At 35.1% G+C, this 18,437-nt stretch overlaps 1 protein-coding gene across 3 annotated transcripts in view; it reads right to left on the bottom strand.

Moving 5' to 3' along the window:
• The window catches only part of LOC123711253 (tensin-like), a 35,646-nt gene that overhangs the window by 4,039 nt on the left and 13,170 nt on the right, over window positions 1-18,437 (bottom strand). For 2 of the 3 annotated variants that reach the window (XM_045663750.1, XM_045663752.1), the window contains 2 exons: window positions 8,146-8,376; window positions 1,941-2,021 (listed from right to left, as the gene is read on the bottom strand). In XM_045663750.1, coding sequence (XP_045519706.1) covers window positions 1,941-2,021; window positions 8,146-8,376 — 312 coding nt within the window. Of the gene's footprint in view, window positions 1-1,940; window positions 2,022-8,145; window positions 8,377-10,567; window positions 10,995-18,437 lie in introns of those variants that run through there. The other variant, XM_045663751.1, reaches the window with a different exon arrangement.

Raw genomic sequence — 18,437 nt, 5'->3', positions numbered from 1 at the left:
ACTTCTCGTGAGTCGAAATTAATTGGCATTTCATAACAATACAAAATAATTTTATTGATATTATTGTAGTATGTGTTAGATATTTATCAATTACTCTTATCAGATATTAACACAGTAAACTGTGCGTTACATAGTTATAAAAAAAAAACTATGAAGGCAGCTGGTACGCCAACATAATGTTATATAAAAATAGTTCCGCTTAATTGCTTAAGGTACAACTGTGAGCTTTTTTATTGCGGAGAAACACGAAAGCTCGATTTAAAAGAGTGGCGGAGAGTTTATTGCTAGTTCTCCTCTTCCGTTCTACGCCCTTGATTTGAGAACAGGCAGGCAGTAAATGTAAAATTAGAAGCATTTAATGTATATTTATTTTTTATTGACGTTCATAAGTGTACATTGTGTTATGCGCGGTGAAATAGGAGTATGAACTTACAATACCGTGGGAACAACACGCAAACGCGCATATCAAGGCGAGTCAAAAAATCATACAAGTACAAAAAAGTTATTTAAATATGAAATGTTTCGTCCCTCACCGCGAATTATGAGCCCAAGTTTGAGCACTTTAATATTTAAACGACAACTTTTCGTCACATAATGAGCTGATCTGCCCCCGAGCGAGCTTTTTTCAAATTAACATGTATCTCACATTTACCGTTGTGGGTCTACTTTTAAAAAAAACGATTATAAGCTGTTTATCGAAAACATCAAAACACATGTAAAGTCAGCTGTCAATCAGAATTACTTCCACCGTGACGGTTTCAACACAATATCGAATGTCGATACTCACCGCCCTTCGCAAGGTCGTAGACCTCTATCAACTGATTAAAAAATTTGCAACAAAGAGTGCAGGCCATTCAATTTAAAATATGTACTTTCTAAAGAGAAATTCCACAATAATTAAATATGTCCCTACGTCACCTCGCTCTTTCCATCCCACGGATCTCGGAACGTGCATCTCGTTCACATCCGACAAACGAATGTGGTTGGCCCGAGAGGAACAAGCCACTCCAATTTATAGCTCGTTGTGTTTGTCATTATTTAGGCCGAAATGAATTCAAAAGTATGTCGAATCTTTAATTAACGTTCTCAATAAAGTGGAGTAATTTGAGGAAGTAAATAATATAAAGTGTATAAAAAAAAGTTTGTACCACCGACAATTGAATGCTAACCCAATAGTGTTCTCATGCGGAGGTCCAATGGGTGCCAACTGCCTATATAACCGGCCATAAAGGGCGGATTAGCTATTTTTATTGAATTCCGCACCTCCACGGCTTTTTACCTTTTCTTAATCTCAGCGCAAAAACAATTTTAGCGATAGCTTTTGTTTTATATACCTATATCTTATTCCAAATAATTTTCACTCAGTAAATAACAACAGGTCCTCATTCCTGCGACATGTTTCTACTGAATCAAACTCATTAAAAGGATTTATTTGATTATTGAAAACGTCGTGTATCTGTTCTAGACACAAAAACTGTTAGATATGGGATTCACCCACTGTGGCAGGTATAAAACCCACGTAGAAGGCCACTAGGGTCACACTAGGCCACATGTGAAGGGAAATAATTGCGGAGTAAGTGTTTTTATAATTATAATATCTAATCTTATCTAATGTCATTATTTTGTACTAAGGAGCTGTAATTAATGTTGAGATACAATATAGATACATTTTTCTTACATGTTTCCAAAGATTTAAGGAAGTTAGATAATAAATATTCCGCTTAAATAGGCCTAGTAAAATCAAAGTGAAAAATGGCATAAAAAGTGATTACCGTTGTTTACAATCATCCTTGTGTTGATAGTATTGTTTCAGGCGCTTTGCATTAAGGTAGTGGCGAGTCATTGTAACCAATATTATTCTTATAATAGTATAGGAATCATATATCTATATATACTATACCTATCGGCATAATTTATAATTGTAAAAACTTTTTGCTCACCCAAAGTGGAGCAGAGGGTTGTAGCTGCGAGGCGAACGCCATGCGGAACGCATCTCCCACTAGCGTGTTCAGCTCCTCCGCCTGAAACACATCCATACACATTTCAAAACATTAAATGGCTACTCTCTATTCACATAATACATTCACGTAGTACATGCAGAAAAAAACGTGGTTTTTCCGGTTGCAAAAACTAGAGTTAAAATCAACTTTTTTTTAATTTTGCTTGTGTAATTAATATATTGTGTTTGTGTAATTAATATTTCTGTATAGCTAGATCATTATGTAATTTCTACAATTAACAAATTTACATATTGCTTAAAACGTGTCTTCCGCTATTCCAGAAAAGGGGAACATATTAACTGTATCAGGATTTAGCGCAGCCTTTAGGAATTGAAATTTTAAAACTTTCAGGCAATAAACCAGTATAGTAAATATTTTAAATAGTGTATCGCAATCTGCGGTGCATAATGTAGTGGGTTCGAGTCTCGCCGGCTCGAGATCAACGAGCGCTCATTTTAGTATCAATATCGATTTAGCATTTATTCACAGATAGGATTATATAGGATACGCCGATTGGTAATTTCTGTTTTACAGCTGCGTTCAAGATAAAATAATGATGTTAGTACATACGAGAAAATTGTTTTTATTTTAATATAGACAAAGACATTTAACTTTTCAAGCATTCCCGATGCTGACTTAATAGTAAGATTCTCCTGAGAGGCCTCGAGTAATCCACAAATTGTAACGGGTGACAGCATTAATTCAATGTCGCCATTAAACAGAGACGTGCCTAAGACTCAGACCGTATTCATTTATTCTGAAATGTTGAAAGTTCTCCTAAAGGACTTTTCAGGCTTTAAGGTAGCGGCCAAAGCTTATAGGCGCGTCGCCTCTATTTACTTTAATTCCCTCACATTCAATAAATGAGAGATATTTATTATTATTAAAATGTAATATACTCATTAAGTTTACTACTATTTGGGTATGTACGGATGGAGTACTGATAACGCTAGCGGCTTCCAAGCTTTCTAGCTCGGAAGTATATTGCTCGACTAACAGTATGTACGCCTTGTAGATAGTGATCGCTAACGATCAGCTGTGTACAGGGCCTTTTGAATAAATCAATATTTACGGTCAGTATCCTGTCATTATCCGGCAAATTATACTGTCACGACGACTGCTCACCAGCTCTTTAATTATCTAATTACGCCTCTCGTCTCCTACTCAGTAGTCTAAGAGAGTTTTTAATATAAAATTTCAATGAACGCGTAGTTTGTTTTGCATACGCATTGCTATCTTATTGTTCCCTTGTTGCCTAAAAGAACCTGACGTGTCAGATTTCCGAGATATTGTCTATCGGGTTACATCTATACAATAAGGATAACTTTAGATTAGGTAGACATAAAAATCTTGTTTATTTTTGCTCACTCAGCACCGTCATATTATCACAACACGTAGGAACATCTTTGCTTCTTATTTGGACAGTCGTTTTATAAGAAGAATATAAAGAGAAAATACGACTTAACTACATATTTATATACAAAACAATTCCACATATGAATATCTCGTGAGGTATCGGAGGATAAAATGTAAATGAAATAGGGCGTGGGACCCGGGACGACCAGATAAAATTACATTTTTATTGTCTATCCTCATACACAATTGAATTCTTAGTATTTTCGATCACCACACATTTGTTTCTGCCACTTCTGGCTATCTCTCACAGAGAAAGCACAGCTATTTATTATAGACCTTGTGACAGTTATGTAAGTTCGAATATTTTATTTTATTTGTTTTTGATATTAGTAAGTAATTGCCGATATGTACAACTTGTTGATGATGAACGAGATAGATTTCACTTCTAGCTTGGCTTTCAATATGTCTCTAACTTAATTAAAAATCAACCAGTTTATTCAAAAGCAGTCGCTCATGTTTGTTGAACCTGTAAAAGCTCATAAAACTACTAAGCAACTATATATATCCTGTGCGTATCGACAAAACGGATATTTACAGGCAATAAAATTTATTTTGACTGCGCTTTGATGCGGGCGTCATTATGGATGCCTTCCTTTCCGCTCTCTACGCTCCAAACCACGCCACATTGATTTCACGCTTATTTATATTCAAATTAATCTATTAGACTGCGTTGTTGCCCAATTTCCGTTAACCGGCACCAAATCTTTCCAAACAAAGTATTTATATATTATTAAAGACGCGTGTGTTTATATGTTTTATTCTGAAATAGAATTAACGCAAAACTTGCCCTTCGGCTATTGTATTTCAAAACCGGTATCTCACCAATTTCAGGGAATTTTTGGAAAGATCTCGACAAAAACTAAGATGTAACTAAATCAGAGACTCGTTTGACTGAGACTGAGTTCTGGGAAACGAACACGGCGGCACGCGACACGCTCATCCCATTACACACCCAATTAGGCACTCATTCCGTGTTCATCATTCGTCTAAATTATCATCATTTTACAAGCTTACCTAACGGCAAAATTAATAAAAAAATCCTTAATTTTCCTGTCATTTCCTTAAGCTTTCTCAATCGCATAGATATCCTTAACAAGTAAAAACGAAGCGTTTCGTGTGAATATTTAAACAATACATTATTATGTATATTGTAGTATGTGTAAATGTAGTATACACCGACAACAAATAATTGACCAACTGCTTATAAGTTTCAGTTGCGCAGTTAAAAAGCTTTTAAGACATCGAGCAAAGAGGATTTAAATGTAAAAGATAAGTGACGAATGAATTATTAGGCTTCTATATATACTTTAAAAGCTTCCGATCTACATAAATTTTATATTTTATCATTGTTTGTACACAAGTACATGACAACGGAGACAAATAATATGAAATAAATTTTCAATATAGTTTTGCGTTATGGGTTTAAATAAAAACATATTTCAGAATACGTAATATAAATGTTGTAACAATATAAACAAACAAAGATTTAGTAAAATTAAATATCAAAAATTGGAGCTACTCATCTGGTTAACTCCATAATATATTGATAATATATAATTATGTGTGTGGCGCACACAACAATGTTATATTAAGCCGCCTGCTGACGCCCAATTTCATAAGCGAATCTCCATTAATCATATTTATGCACTTCATTTAAGATATACTAACGCAATACTCTGGACTGTTGCCACTGACAATATTATGGTTGCACCGGAGAAAAGTCTTTTATTAAAAAAACTTAATTTTATTTTTGTATCATAAAAGTTCTATTGCTTTTTACAACTAAATGTCCTACACTGAGCACCTTTTCCTCTTTACCTAAATATACAATACAACCGACTCAATAGTTAGTTGAAATTACTATTAGCAATGAACAACCGGGGGGAATAATGAAGGCACAGATGTGGCGGACTGAGACAATACGGCTGTATCTGCCATTACTGCAGATGAGACAACAAAAGTGCACAGCTCCCACATCACAATGTACATTGTTCTTCAGTTATTAAATGTTAACCAAACACCACAAACACACAGTGACTTAGCTTCGGTGATTTGAAATTATGCTCAAAGGAGTTCACCATTACTAAGCCTTATAACAAAAACTAAATTTTATTAAAACGTAAAGCTGATATATTAAACCCTTTGCTTGCTTTTTTGCTTTCACTGGGATTAACATTCGAAAGGCTTTTCTTAATTGTAAAATTAATTTTAAAGAAACAAAGTTTCATCTTTATTATTCAATAGTAATAGTCCAGTGACACTGCAGCTCGAATTACTACCGTGTCTTTGATAATATTTTTTAATAAGCAAGCCTATGTGCCGGTTCTCTTGGTATGTTTACCTTAACCGTACGAGCGAAGGATAAATTCGTACCTATAAATACAACTATAGGTGCTCAACCGATGTTAAAACTCTCTCGACTCTTTTGCAACCAATTTAATATTCCATGATTATTTTTATAGAAGAAGTGTGATGATTGATACAACATAAGGCATTCGGTGGGACCAACGCGTTCACTGATACTAATTAAATCTTGGTTTAAGATAAACAAACAATATCAAATAGCTTTATTTTTTAGGAAATGTAAATGAAATCTTACTCTACTTAATAAGTGAAGCGGTATCGTTAATATATGATTATGGTGATATAAATATAATTTTACTATTCTAAGATTGGCAATAACCATGTGAAGACGCAAACGGCAAAGCTCAATGTTCCGTTCGCGTGGTGCGTAATCACTAATCACATACCGATACCGGAATCCCTTCGCCGTCGTCCCACGTTTTGTCACGACCACACTGACACCGCACAAAAACTACACAAATGCACAACCACACGCGGCCACGACTCGATCGCTACTGGAGCCGGCACTCGGCAGTGGCCTTTGACGTGCGATAACTCGTTCCAAAGGCTCCGAGGGGAACAGCGAACAATGCTAACTCTTGCGCACCTGTATCAGCTCTTTTTTTACTTTTGTGGCGACGAACTTTTCTGCGGCAACCGGTCGACGACCCCACAAATTTAATGAACTTCGCACGAATTTACATTGAATGCCGCCATCGATCGGAGTTGTCGCATAATTGCGATAATTCATCAACGTGAGGGACATGTGAATAGACCCGCGAGGTAATCCTTGAAAGATGACCCTCGCCGCTCGACTGTACATGGTCACCTCCAGAAGAGATGCCCTATAAGTCAGCTATAACTCAGAACGGCTCGAGAGACTAATGATGAGGATAATTGAAAACCCAGGAAGTATTTTTCAATTCAAAGGCTATGAAATCTAGACGGTCTCGATATTACAGCAGTTATCGATTTATACAGCAATTTTAATCTAACAAATTATCTCTTTCTATCAGCGTCGGTAAGTCACTGCGTAACTAGTAGTGAGATGTATAGGAATGCAGCAACCCACAAGGTCATGCGCCGACTGACACACATTCCTCATACTGCATACCATCACGATCGTTTCAAAGTTCTAACCTCTATTTTTTAATTTTAATTTTGTCGTAAGTCATGCGATTCTCTGAGCCATTTCGGGAAAGTGCCGATATCACGTATAGTGAGACACATTTTGTATCCGTTCAAAAGCACTACATTCTATTAGAATCTGATACATAATGCCATAAAGAATTAAACTAAGATAATTATTTATAAATTGCAGGTCATCTTATTTCGATAACGTCACGTAAGGTGAGATTATGAGCAGTTTTTCTGCTCGAAGACGGCTTTTGTGGCGTTTTGTTACACAATTAAAATAAATACAGGACGCTACAACCTTTTTAGCTCCGTATTTCAGATTTCTGTATCTGTTTCATGATAATTTGTGAATAGGCAAGTTATGTGATCACCTCCTGTGCCTGACACCCTCCGCGGTCGACTTTTTAGTTCTAAGGCAGGCCGGTTTCCTTACGATGTTTTCCTTTACCGTTCGAGCGAATGTTAAATGTACAAAGAAAGTACATTGGTACACAGCCGTGAATCGGACGCTGAAGCCACTAAGCGAACACTGCTGTCAGCCTGGTGGCCTTTATTGCACGATTATATTTATTATCTCCGTTGAAATTCATCCTAATACTTTCATCGTATTTTTTCATCCGGACTTGACTTGTTTTCATTTGATTAATTTAGTTACGCTGGTAATGGCAAAGAATATTATCGGTATATATATATTCACAATTCAAATATATTAGAAATGTTTTAAATTATCGGCTAGAGCATATCTAATATTAGCGTCATACCCTTATTGATGTCCAAATATTAAGAAAAAGTTACAATTAATAGTTCCGTTTGTATAAATTTAGCATTCATTGAACTTGATGGCGTGCGTGTTATAAATACTATATATAGCTATATCTTCATATACTGAAGATATAGCTCGTACCCTATCAAAGTTCTCACCAGTCATGTTTCATTTTGAAAACTAACCGCAAAGACAGAACTGAGCAATGGCTCACTGCCTACACTGTGCGTTTAAGGTGCGAGTAATGAGGGAAACATGAACAAAGCTCTACGAGTACGAAAGATTACTGTTAAGTAGAATACGTCTTGGGGAATTAATTATAGTCGTAATGACTCCTATGACGAATAACAAAGCTGTACATCGACATTTACTTGAAAAAATTGCAAACACCCACTTCAGTAAATCTTGCATTATAGTAAATACTGACAATAATAAAATAAAAGATTTTTAAAATCCTGGTCACTGCTAAGACTGATCGAGTATTACCTGGTGCGGATGCTCGGTTTCGAAGGCGTGGCAGTAGTGCGCGTGAGCGCGATCCCGGGGTTCACGTGCGACAAAGGCGAAGAGCGCTCGCGGCGCGTCACATGTGGCGAAGGAGATGCGACGCAGCGCGTGACTCATGCGCAGCCCAGCGCCACGCACGCGCACACCCCACACACCCACCTCCACCACGGCAGATACCGCAGGCTGACCAACAGCAGCGGCACTGCCCGGCTGAAACCAACGAGTTATAAAATTACTAACAACAGTAATTATATGAAGTGTATTGCTTACAAAGCTTCTGCAAAACTTTGCTAATAAGTTTTGCACTTTCTGTGGACATTTACTATTTATCAAAGTCAGGATAAGTCAAAGAGATTTGTACTATGCTTGATAGCTAACTATACTATACATGGAGGCTATATTTAAAATTAGATCGAATAATGACGTCTTTAGTTTTACACGCTGATATCTTTCTCGATCACTTCTGACAGATTAACGCCCAAAATTAATAATGTATCCTCAATCTAAGTCTAAATCTAATCTTGGATTAATTCATATCTAAAGATCGAACTCCAATCTGCATGCCAATATAACACATTTGCTACCCGATTGTTTATTCGACAATAGATTGTACGTCATCTTTTGCGTGATCCTTCCCTCTCGACCGCGTTTCGTTAAATGCAATGTTTGTTCAAGCATACTAAAAGTTGCTGTTTTAGGAATAAAATAAAATAAGTAGGACTATTTATCTATAGTAACAAATATTTTTGGTTATAGCTACTCATATAAACGTTTAAGGTCTCTATTTATATTATTAAATATGATAATTTATGTTTTTTGTGGTAATATGATTTTAATAAGGAACGGAACGTTTCATTTTTGTGACAATTGACAAATGTCAACACATGGCTTTATGAATCTTTGTGCCCGCTATTTTCTAAAATCTAAATATAAGTGCGGTTTGCTTAAGTACAAATATTAACATAATATTATAAATTATACAACTATAATCTCTGTCGTAATGGATGTTGAAACCGTTATTTTATTTGCATGACGCTGATTTCCCGCCTTTGAGTGTTTTGTCATATTAATGTTATATAAATGTGTTTTATTAGGTAAAAGGTCGACCTCTGTCTAAGAAGCAATGCACGTTTTAACTTAACCTAATACAAGAAAGTAAAACAATTAATAAGAAAGCCACCAACGCCACTAGCTATAAATGAAAAAACGGATGAGTGGATTTGCTTGGCGCAGCGACTAAACGCCACCGCTACCACTTGTCCCAGGATATTGCCTCAGCAACTTCGTCTAAAATGAAAGAATTTAAAAAAGAATGCTCGTAAGAGAATTAGCAAAGGAAAAAAGAATGAAATATAATAATATTATATGCCTAAACAAAAATTAATAGACTAATTTAATAAATGTAAATTTTAAAAACAAACATTTAATATTAAGAAATAAAGAACTTAGAACTAATGAAAAACTAGTCTTAGTTAGAAATGTTTTAATTAAAAATAGAAAAGTTAAGGAAGTAATTGGTTGTAGAGAATATTATTAATTAGCATAGTATAGTTTACTATTTTATAGGGTTTGGTTTACATATTATAAGAATATAATGAATTAAGTTTATATTATGTTATGTTTTTATTTCTTTTTCCTAATATTTAATATAAAATGTAATAACATTACATGGTTATAATAAATAAAAATTTAATTTTATAGGTAGATTAACTACATAACTTATTCAAATTTTAACTGAGTTTCTTCTAAGAAAAATAAGTACTAGTATTTTATATGTACAAAATGACATTTAAATACAACATGTTTGTTTCTGCTAGAATTATATTAATTTTCCCAAAATAATAATGAATAAGGCTTGTTCTTTCAGTTATGTCTTGATTTCCTTCATTAACTTCTAACACTTGAAATTGTATCAAGTGTTAGAACTAAAACTTCTGCCGGTATATCTACAAATTATAATCCTTACAAATATTTTGCATAACAGCTGTGGCAATAATAATAGCTTGAACTTTAGCTAGTGATAAATACAATGTTAAAGCAACATTTCCATACTCCAAATGTTATATTTAAGTAAGCACTATTAACAACCATCTAGTGATTTCTCAGTAGAGCTGTATGATATTAAGCTATAAACAAATATACATGTTAATTTAGTTGGCACATTTATCAAGTTCTACCTTCTTATCAATCAATTTGAATTAACTTGTAGAACTGAGTTTACAAAAGTTGTTGCATCATGAGCGGCACCAGGCCATGGGGCACAACATTAATAAATTTTATATCTTCATCACACACAGCCTGTACATTTAAAGAGAAATATCCTAAAGAAAATAATGCTGCTTATTATTATAACAACTTCATACTATAATGTACAATGTTAAATAATATATAAATTACTTACATGATAATTGAATTCGTAAATGAGTGCAATCAATGGCAACAATTCTAAGAAATCCAACAATTTCATGTAATTTTTCTGTACTCTGTTGGTGTATAAAAACATACTCGTAAGCTAGCTTATCAATTGCAGATATATCACCAACAACTTCACTATGCCAATCGGGTAATTGCATTAAAACTTCCAAATCACTATCACGAGAACTGGAGGACGACGAAAATGAACACATTTTACTAATGAATATAAAGTTGGATGATCGTAATACCGATCCAAAAGCCATAAACCTACAAATTTCTCCGATAGCTATCCGGAATTGATTTGGCCAATCTGAGCAACTGTCAAAATGGACATATAGGTTATTGGCATGTGTAAACACTAATTTTCATACAGAGGGCAATCTTCAATCTCTGATCGGTCCTCTGAAGGATTGGTTGAAAAAGTGTTGTAGTTGTGAATAGTTGAGTTTGGTAACTCAATCTATGATATGAATATTGGCATGCTTTACTGTAGAAATGGATTAAATTGTGGATCTAAGTAGGCTAAAATGGGATTGAGATTGAATATTAGTTGTGGCCGTATGTGAGAAAGCAAAAAGATTTAAGTAGCCGAGAGCACAATGTCCGAAGAACCTTTTCAGTTATTAGATATGAAACATATTAAACAATGTTAATTGTGTAGCTAAGCACAAATATTGGAGCAATCAGCATCACAAGCCATTTTACTTTCATAATATATTAGTATATTTCATTTAATAATAATTTCATCCCTTACGATCGCCGTACATAATACAAAAATGGCCATTTTCAATGTCCATTTGACGTCCTCGGTCCTAAACAACTACCACGATACTAGATTTGAAAATAATTTTAGTGTGGGGGTAAACTTTTTAACTTTTATTTTATAATTTTACAAAGTTATTTAATATTTTAGAATCTTTAATTTATGAAAATACATAATTTATATATGTCGGAGAATGAACATTTTAAAATTACCGCCACTCTGAAGTTAGTCGTAGAATGCGGTGTGGTATGGTAAGGTAGACTGTCAACGTTGACAATTGACAATGCCTAGTCTGTGTGATCTACCAAATGTCAGTGGCGCGACTGTTTCGTGGCAGTAAGTGAATTCTCTAGTCACTTGAGTTTCGGACGTCGCCTGCGCCGGACGTGCGCCCTGACTGTGTTATAATGTCGGACGACGGTAGTAACACCAATTTTGCAATTATTAATCGCGTTGAATCTGCGACATATATATAAGTAATATCAGTAAATAAAATAGGGCCATAATTAAATGTATGTATGGCTTTTGTGTAGGTACATATTTGTTCTTATCAACTTTAATCTTCATCGGATCTTTATAATTCAAAAATATATTGTTTTAAAAGCTATCAAGTAATCTTACATTATTATGCAATCCTTTGTCTGAAAAGTTGGTTTAAGAACTCTGCAGTCTCGAGTGAGCTTACAACGTGCTGTATATATTGGCGCGAGTACTTTGCAGCGTAATGAGTGTATGCTGGAGCTTACACCAATAACTGAGGCTTATTCCGTTGTTTCGGCCTTAATTATTTTTCCATATTTTCTATTCTCTATACTACATTATTGGCCTATATTGAAGATGCCGTTCTAGTCATATCTATTCAGAAATGTGGACGTTAATCATCAATCATAAATGAAGCAAAACCCTTTAAGAATTAATCAATCAATTAATTAGTCAAATCTTTCCTCAGTTTTACCAACATCAGACTTCTTCGAGAAGACCGATTCGATTATTACAAAAATGATGTCTTGTAGAAAGTATACATACCCGGGTCTAATACGGGTCACCCGACAGCTTACATGTCGGTGACCCAGCAAAGACCTACAAACTGAAAGTTTTGAGGGCAACGAGGGACAAAGAGTATACAAAATGACGAAAACTGTATAACAAAGTGTTACATAGCTGCGAGCGTTGGGACCCAAGTGGGTCATCGTGCGATACCAATATAGAAGTGTCATTAGGTTTAAACCTTACACACGGTGTACACTTTAATAAATTAATACATCGACAGGAAAATCCTATATTGTTGGCGTAATACAGCTGAGCATGAATGAAGTTTTAATCAATTGACGATCGGACAGCAGCGGTGTGAACGTTACGAAAATCTTCCTGCGTGCCGGCCGTAATGCCTGCAAATGGGAATCGGGAATATTTTACATCGGATTATGGTACTCAGGAAAATGGAGCGAAGACACAATATATAATAAATATCAAAGTGACCCACCCTCGCATCTGTCGATAAATCTCGTGAACAACCAATCGTTACACAATATCCTTATTGTCACGAACCCAGACCTCTTAAGGTTATTTGATAGAAATTTGCACAGACGGATCTACAAGCGCTGATGGACACTAGTTTACAATGTTTACTTATTTAAAAGGAAATCAATAATCGTTTACCAAAAAGAAATAAAATTTGTTTACCCGTCTCACATTGATTATTGTATTGTGTTAGAATCGTGTTTTTAGATTATAACTACTAATGCACTTTGATGAGATCTATACCGACATACAGTATATTATTTTTGATTCACCTTTGCTCTACTGTGTTTTGAAGTAGCTAGCTACGAGGTATTTAAGACCCTTGTTCACCCTCATTGGCGCTCAAATTATCATCATATCATAAAAAAAACACCGACTCAATGATATTAAATCCAGATGTCCGAGTCCGTGAAAGCTCGTTTCCTTTTCCTAGCCCAGTATTGCTTTTTTGTGAGTGGGACGGATCTGACCGTATTCGCGTTGATTATCTGAAACATAAATCCAAAGGCGTGCGCTATTGTCAAGTTGCCTTTGATATCAGACCGAATTGGTTCTCTTGCCAAGCATTTTGTTTCTCCAGTTTGCACATAGCCAAGGCCGAGCTCCTACGGTTCCAGAAAGTATTGATGGAGTAGTAGAGGAGAACGCGTTTCACCTGACTTTTTTCATATGTCCAGAACACAAAGGGTTTTATTTCGAATCAAGCCACCTCATGCACAGGACAAGATTATTAAAATTGTTGCAAGGAATGGTCTATTAAATTACATGAAACCGTTTGTCGTGCTAATGGGCAAGTTGAGGGGCTAATGAGTCGCTGAAAATCAAGAAAACATGCCTTGGAATTCTGTTATCGGTAAACTTCGGTAAGAGGCTATGAATTGTACTGTTTCGAAAAATACGGTTAATAGTCCGTTTCAGTTATTATTTGGATTTCATAGGAATAAAACAAATAGCTAAAAGTAGGAAGGACGAGCAGTCAACAAGAGATAAAATGCGTTATGACCCAAATAAAGCTGGTTATCATTTTGTAGCAGGTTTTTGTTAAAGAAATCCTCTTATAATAAACAGTTATAGAACCATTATCTATGAATTTACCACATATGTGGTTCGTGGCAACGAACGATTGTGTAAATATCCAGATTGTCAACGTGAGTAGTCAGTGTCTTGGCCCCGTAGATTCATAGATCAGTGATTTTGTTTAATTTTAGGGAGTTTGGTACGTAACTTGTGGTGGTCTTAATTTGTGTGGAGTAGTCATTTGAACTGAATTTTATTGAGCTGTAAACATTCGCTGATAAATCTATTTTGTTGTTTCTGTCACTAACATTGCTACTTATGATAAAGTGTAAATTTTTTCGAAAGTCACTAAAAAATTTGTAAATCTAATGTGACTTTTACAATTATTTTCATTCTTAATATTTTATATATTATTTAGTCTATTCAATTACCATTTAATTATAAACAGACCGAATAACTACGCTTATTGAGACACATAATGGAAGTCATTAGATAAAACTCGTTCTACTTGATTACAAATTTTCGCTTTCAGCATACTATAAAAACATTCATTACAACGGTATATTAATGTTATTTAGACCTGTGAGATCTCGAACTTAAGACGCCATATTTGTCTCCTTTTCGCGTATTAATTAGTAACGAGTGGTATTTTAGCTAAAAGGTGACAGGTGTGAGGCGACAGGGGTGTAATCCTCTCAGCGAAAGTTATAATGTCTAGTTGTCTACGTAACACATTAGGACGCCCTCCGCCCGGACCTACACGGTGGAGTAAAGTGTAGTGAAGTGACTCTCGAACGTGCAGCGATAATATTATTAAAATTTATACCTACATATTTATTAGTCTCAGCAAAAAATATTATATTCTTTTATACGGGCCTTTAATCTGTTTGGCTATGAACCTATGGATTTAAATGCCTATGTCATCGAGGGATTTCTTTAGCACAGCTGGAAGTATTCCAGATTCAACAGCTACTATTAAGTCAGCCTAGTAATCAGATTGACTCCAGGGACAACAAGCGTCCTAAAAGTGTAACAAATCAAAATTATACTATTTCTTTTTCAAATTTTAAACTTTTTCATATTTGTAATAGTTGATTTTGTAAGTTTTTTCTTGTATTGAACCAGCAGGGTGTACACTGTAATGACTACATCTAATTCTCAGGTTGAGCTATTATCTAAGTCTCAGGACCAAGCAGAGATGCGCAACCACAGGAAGAAGTTGTTGGTTCATGGGGTTCCTGAGAATAACAAATTGGATACCACTACATTCTCAAAAGTTATCACTGAAAATCTAAGTATCTCTGTTGAGAGTCTTCAAATAAGTTGTTCCCATTGTTTGGGTCAGGCCAAGAAAGATAACTCTAGACCTATATTGGTGTAACTCTGTGACATTCACTTGAGGTTGAACTTATATGGTTCACTAAAACCCAACTAAAGGGAACGAGTATAACTATATCTGACAAAATCAACAAACTTATTAAGAAAGTCAGGCATGATGCCTTTATGGAGGCGAGAAATTTATTTGGTATATCTAAGTGCTGGGCAAGGAATGGCACCATTCACATTATTGCTCCTGATGGCACCCGGTACCGAGTGAATTCTCAGGCTGAGTTGAAAGCTAATTTTGTACTTTATACTAACTTTTTTTTGGCACTGTATTGTCCTAAGGTCATTAATTGCTGAAAACATGACTTATGCGGCGTTACCTCGGTCTAATGCGTTGCATTTAAGGCTTGAAGTGCAAGCGAGAGCGCGGAACGAGCGACAAAGAGGCACAATCGACCTCCGCGTTCGACATCTGTCACTCCTACTTGAGTGAGCGACGAAAAACAGGAAAAAATGACATAATTGTATTTATGCGTAGAGATAATTGTTACTTGATCAATTCAATTGTGATTTCCATTTACGTACTTTTCTATATCCATACAAAATTTATATCAAACAAATAAAATTAAAATTTTCTTTTGAAAAAGCTACCATTCCATCAGTATTTTCTTATGACGTTATCACGTTCAACTATCGCCAGTAAACCGACTTTACAGACAACCGATTTTTTTATTTGTTTTTGTAACATTGTACATTAGCTTTATTGTTATTGATAAGTGTAAACATTATCGTAATGTGTGTTAGTGAAGATGGAGTACAGTCGACTATATCGTCAGCTAATTGAAGGAGTTCTAGTTACGATGCTAGCTTATTCGATAACAGCTTCTCCCCTCTGAACGCACCTTTCTAACTACTTCTTAGGCCTATCCAGAAACTTCAAAGTCGTCCACATCAGTGTTCAAAGTATCGTCTTTGGTTAACATAGCTTTTACTCATTGAACGAAAACAATTTTTTGACCGGATTAAAGCTATTTGTATCATTATAAAGTTATAATTATACAGCTGTGTGGCATGTTCATGCCCCACCAAGACCGGTAAAACTGAAACGTTTACCTTCTCCATGGGTACCTGATAACATCAACATGACATGAAATTAATCATCGAAACTAAAAATCAAGCCAAAGCTAAGCTATGATTGTGTGATTCTTCTCTAGCGCGTGGGAAATACAAGAAAGTTCGGAATCGATGTTATACTTTGAGCCGTGATGCTAGCGGCGTCATATTCATAAGTCAGTTGAAGGTATGGAAATTTCTTAAATCGCTTGGAATCAGAAACACCCACTTTCTGCTACTTTGAATCTTGACTTGCTTAATCAAAAATTTTCCCGACACCCCACTTTTGATCAAAGCGTTAAATCTCAAACCCTGGTATCTTTTAATCTTTGTCCTACTACGAATAACTTTTGTAACCTGCTTCTTTTCTTTTTTTCTTCTTGTTTTATGTGTATAAATTTGTATATTATGGTTACGAAGTGTTAATAAATAAATAAATAAATAATATTCCTTATATTTTGCTGTAATGCACTCGTACAGAAGACGAAGTGGTGAGTAGCATCACGTCTGTCTCGTCCAAAGCCATTGGTTATGATTGCATTGATCGGGACATGATCCTTCCTATTGTTGACGTATTAATTCCGGTACTAACACATATTTTCAACACCTCCATTCTGTACCTTTCCCTCTGTTGGTGTTTCTTTTTATATTGTTTCATTAAGGGTTGGTTTTTTATATGTATTTTGTTTGTAAAAGGTCTGTCTGAGCTAATCATCCTCTTACGTATATTTAAAATTAAGTTAATAAACTTGAAATTAACAATTGCTAATTCTTGGTGGGTAATATTTTATAAACTGTTATTTTAGGTGAACTCAGTATTAAGAAATGTGGACAGCTTTTCTTCTTGGTGTTGTTACTGCTGGCGTAGCACAGGGTGGTTTCCTTTTCCTCTTCTCTTACTTCTCAACTTTGTGTGCTGATGGCCTCTTATCATCACCATCAGTCAACTGTCCATGAATAACCCTCTGCTCTGATGGCAAACTTTTATTTATAAAAAGTTTTTGAATTGTATGGTCTTCAAATAAACCCTCATAAGAGCCATTCCATTATCATTCGCAGTGCAGCGTATATCATGAGAAGAATTTGGTGAACTTAATTTTTATCCAAATTACTATCTTTAGTACCATCATTCCATTTTGCTTCACTGCTAGGACTTCACCTGGACATTACTTTGGACTCTTACCTGGCGTCCCAAATAATGAACTGAGCAGAAGGATATTTTCTTCATCTCACGCACTAAAGAGTTCTTGCTCAGTATTTTCTAGAATAGAAATCTAGATTACGCTGATGTGTGTTATCTAGATTTAATTGAACTGCAGCTTGATACGATTACAAAATGTGTGCATGAGAATGATTATGTTTACACTTCGTAAATTTGATAAAATATCGGAATTCGAAAGAATGCTCAAGTGGTTGGCCATTGCCCATTCGATTGCGACGCAAAATGCACATTTGACAACTTCTCTATAATGTTTTTTTGGAACTTAAAACTCTTACTCCTAGTTACTTCACACACCTTCAGCCTCTTCTTTTTGTGTATTTCTCTTCTACCTCGTATTGAGCTACTACTAACCTGTTTTTTTCTATATGTACCAATGTAGTAAACCGTTTAAAAAGCATTGGAAGAATATCAGTTAAAACCAATTTTAATACATATTCAAAAAAAAAACAATAATAATTTGGTAAAAGTCAACATCACAGTGACATTTTGTTTTCTCTTACAACTTGGGCCTTCCATTACACAACGCGCCGCTCTATGCGCCTCTCGAGGTCTGCTCGCGACTTCTTATCGCGTTTTACTATTATTTTGCCATTTCTATGTCACGAGTCGCTCCTTGACTCCTTTAACATGACAATTATGTCGAGAAAAAAAGTGGTCGATAATAATAATTGTCACTATTTCGTCCTAGTTTTTATCCCTATCCCTATTTTTTACTTCTCATTGAAATAAGATGATAACAGCAGAATGGTAAATACGACAATGTAAAGCAAATCTACTCGATCCGGCTTTTCGATTAATTGATTAATATCTTGATTGAAATCGCAAACACTCGAATCCGTACTCGATAAGCGTTTTTATTTTATTATGAATTTATCGTAAATGATCGGAAGTGTA

The sequence above is a fragment of the Pieris brassicae genome, chromosome 6 (assembly GCF_905147105.1).
Source record: "Pieris brassicae chromosome 6, ilPieBrab1.1, whole genome shotgun sequence".
NCBI classification, from domain to species: domain Eukaryota; kingdom Metazoa; phylum Arthropoda; class Insecta; order Lepidoptera; family Pieridae; genus Pieris; species Pieris brassicae.
This window is presented reverse-complemented; position numbering and strand designations above follow the sequence as displayed.